The sequence below is a fragment of the Loa loa genome (genome assembly GCF_000183805.2).
Source record: "Loa loa unplaced genomic scaffold supercont3.8, whole genome shotgun sequence".
NCBI classification, from domain to species: domain Eukaryota; kingdom Metazoa; phylum Nematoda; class Chromadorea; order Rhabditida; family Onchocercidae; genus Loa; species Loa loa.
In genome coordinates, this window is record NW_018108188.1 from 138,273 (window position 1) to 142,197 (window position 3,925).

At 31.6% G+C, this 3,925-nt stretch overlaps 1 protein-coding gene across 1 annotated transcript; it reads left to right on the forward strand.

Moving 5' to 3' along the window:
• Window positions 1-587: 587 nt before the first annotated feature.
• Window positions 588-2,978, forward strand: LOAG_03269 (hypothetical protein; the record flags this gene model as incomplete). Its single annotated transcript, XM_003138806.1, has 4 exons — window positions 588-763; window positions 1,505-1,541; window positions 2,025-2,048; window positions 2,901-2,978. The coding sequence occupies 4 exons, from the start codon at window positions 588-590 to the stop codon at window positions 2,976-2,978; spliced, it is 315 nt and encodes a 104-aa protein (XP_003138854.1).
• Window positions 2,979-3,925: the final 947 nt, after the last annotated feature.

Consider the following 3,925-nt stretch of genomic DNA (forward strand, 5'->3'; position numbering starts at 1 on the left):
TGGAAAATTACAGGTGATAATTTTGTAACGGTCCAATGCTCTATGCAAGAAATCATCGTCATAACTGCTAATAACCATAATTTCAGGAAATGCCTTAATTTTTGCAACGAATGTGACCTTGAATGGGAGAAGTCCCGTTGGTTAGGTGTGCCGAATCGAATCAGTGAAGCCGAAATAATCGGTATCGAAAAATGTTCAACGATTCGTTGACACTGTTATTAGTTATTACCTACTTACTTATACCTAATACTTGAATTGATCTAACCCATAAATCTTATATTCAATGTTATATCATTTAATTGGTGAAGTCAAAAATTTCATAATTAACCAAAAAACATTTTCATGGACAAAAAGATATTTTTGAAATAACATTTATCACAGATTTGAAAATCTTGTTGATATCAATAAAATTAATCAATCAATTCTCTTTTTCAGAGTTTTAAATTTTGGAAAATCAATTATTATTTTAGAGGCTAATTAAAGTATTTAATCATGGGAGAAAAGTTTTGAAATAGTCACACAATTACTCATTGCTGTGAAGTATATAAAACAGTGGTAAGGAAAGAAGTGATACCAATTGCTTACAGATGGGTAATAAGAGCAGAGAAGGTGGCAAGGAAACGGGGGCGCAAAATTTATTACTATCGCTGTCGCAGTTCGGAAAATATTCGTGTAATGGTAGCATCACACATTGCGCCCAAACATCTGTAATCCTAACTGACAAAGATGTTTACAACAATACATTAAGCAGCTTAAAGAACAGGTGTCATCATTGCTTCTTCAAGTATGAATAGCTACTGAAATGTTAAACTCTATTTAGGTTAAGGTTAAAATTTAAACCACAACTGGTCTAGTACCAATAAGCATTTTATTCCCTGCTAGTAGTATATGAATGTTATTTCTCTAACTTCATTAATTACTTAAAATACTTCCAGTACTTCGAAAGTCTGAATGAGAAAGTAAGAGAAACATTCAGAAAAAGAGAAGGGAATAAAATGCTGCATAAATTTAGAATGACAAAACTTTTGGGATAACATTTGAAGGTGCACAATGTATATCTAATCGATTAAATATCATTAATTAAAGAAAAACAGTACAGAAATTTGTGCTACGAAATATTCGTCATGTTATCCGCGTTAGGAATGGATTATTTATTGCAGAATTCTGCAATCCCAAAATCCGAAATTCAATTTAATTTAATTTAATTTCGAATCTTGGGTTTGTAGCATGAAAGCTGTCAATTCAATATTATCAATAGAGACAAATTAGCTTCGAAAAATAATTCGAGAAATAATTAGTCCAGCTAAATCAAAAACTATTTTACAATTTATATTCTTTATAATGGCGATATTATGAGGTATAGCACCTGTTTAAAGTTCATACCTGTTTTGAATGAACAACTACTTTAAGTTAACACACTTATCAATCTAATATCAACTACGTAACTTCTTATGATACTAAACCAAAAAATAATATGAAAAATTATGAGATGAAATTTGTTCAGTGAAGCAAAAGAATGGCCAATGACATTGAATTTTCGAGTAGTTTGGCTTGACTTAGATTGACTCATGTCACAATAGAAAGTGGTCAAGAGAAATTATTTGGGTCGTCCCTCCTGCTTATCTGCTCTCCTATCCAGTCGCTAACATGATTAATCCATGAAGAGTTGCTAAATGATGTAATTCTCCTCCTCTCTTCTCTTCCTCTAAATTCCCTAATTTTAAATCTAAACATTTCAGTTCCAGTATTTGAATACTCCAATAATGTGGTTCATGGACAGATAAACACAACAAATAATTTGCTGACATGATTGAAATTTTTTCTTTTTAAATTTATATTATTGGATAATAAACTTTTTAAATTTATATTATTGGACATACACCTTTCAATATAGGTTACTGACAGGTTATCTAAGCTTCAGGATTAACTTCCTTACCTAACGAAAGGAATGAACGGATGAAACAGAATCTCATCCTATTATCACTCACAACCCTTAACCTGTGAACATTGCTTACTGATTTCAGAGCCTACCGCCTCATAGTACAAAGGTCATTCTTAATTTTCAAAATTGTTGATAAAAAAGTTTTACGACGAGAAGGTTTTCATTTTGATGGAATGAAGCGGAATGATTTACATTGAGGAAGACACTGATAGCATACACATTCATCCTCCATTTTGTTATTTGCTCACACTTTTTTTCGTTTACATATCACACCCACATATGGCATGGATCAAGTAGAACCTGTCCGGACGACAATTTACCTTTGAGAAGGCACTTCAGAAAAACACTTTACACTTTACATCTAATAATATTATCGCAGATAAATCACAACTTCCAATTTTGTACCATCCGATCAGACTTCCGATAAGTTAGTTACTGGTTGATGGACATTTGTATAAATTTATTGTAGTGTTGGAGCGCTTGTCGCAATCAGTTGTAGAATTTAAGAAAAAAAAAAAAGACCAGTAAAACTACGCACTATTACTTGTATTTATTTCCTAATAACACATTTCAAAATCTTTGAATAGCATTCAATGAATTAAAGTTTTTGAATTTGTTACCAATAGAAAATATTCCCTACCAGGTCTAAACATAACTTAAAATTTAATTCTACCGCTTCATGGTCACTTTAACCGTCCTTTTCATGGCCAAGCAATTAGCTAAACCTAAATTCAGATCAAAAGTGGTATCATGAAGACTTGAACTATTTCTTGCTCATTCATTTCCTCTCATCTCCAGTAATCATATCAATTATATCGTACGCTGATAAGACTATGCATAATTTATGTATGAAGAATAGTTGACGAAATAAAGTCATTATCCTCTAAGGGAACATAACAGACATCGATCATCCGATTTGCTCTAATCTATATACATTTTGGATCTTCTCTTGTTTCAGTGGAAGTATGAAGAAGTGGATGGAAAAGAGAAACCGACTCGAAGTGGTCAGTCAAGAGGAAGCGGTAAAGCAAAATAATGACTCCAACCGGCCAAAACATATTTTTACAGACTGAACAAAAAGATACAATAGTGAAGAAAAGGATGATATGGGTGCTTGACCTTTCACAATTGACTTCCATTCTACCGTTGCTAATTGTTAAACAAATTAAGATACGCAGATAGGACTTATTGTGGGAGGAATGTCCATTTTCTTCCTCTTTTTTGTTTTGTTTTGAAAAGAATTTTGTTGAATTTTTTTGTCACATTTCATTGTTATGAATGAAATCTGTCAAATTTCATAGAAATATATTCAAAGTACGATTTCATTACGAAACAATAAAATCTGAAGGTATGTAATTATATCAAAAACGAATATTTCAACAGCAATTATTTAAAATGATATTAAATCAAAATTATCAATAAAAGATATAGTGAATCATTTATGATTCATCAATTATCATACATTTAACAGTTAGCAGTTAAAAGCAACAGCAATATCAACAATAATAGCAGAAATGGCTATTAATGATACAATAAGTAAAGTGACTATTATTGCCATTACATTAAGATAAAGAGATATAGCAAAAGTAATAGCAATAGGGAAATAAAAGTGTTTTGGAGTTAGATGACAATAGTCTTCCTTGGAGACATATTGTCGGGTGGGTTAATTAAGTCATAAAAGATATGAGTATGGTAAGCAGAAGGAATGGATATGACTGGAAGAGATGATTGGAGAAAACCCATAAAATATTATTGTTTCTCATATACATTGGCAATTAGTAGAAATTCCATCGGAGTGGACGACGATCAAACGACCGAATTACCACGGATATATATATGTCGTCCCACTAAGGTCATGTGCATTAGATCACTTTCGAAGAATCACGGATATTATAAAACTGATTAATTTCATCAATTTAAGGACCAATTGATCGAATTTTGTCAAACTCACAAGATTTACCATTCGATGACAGCGTATATTGG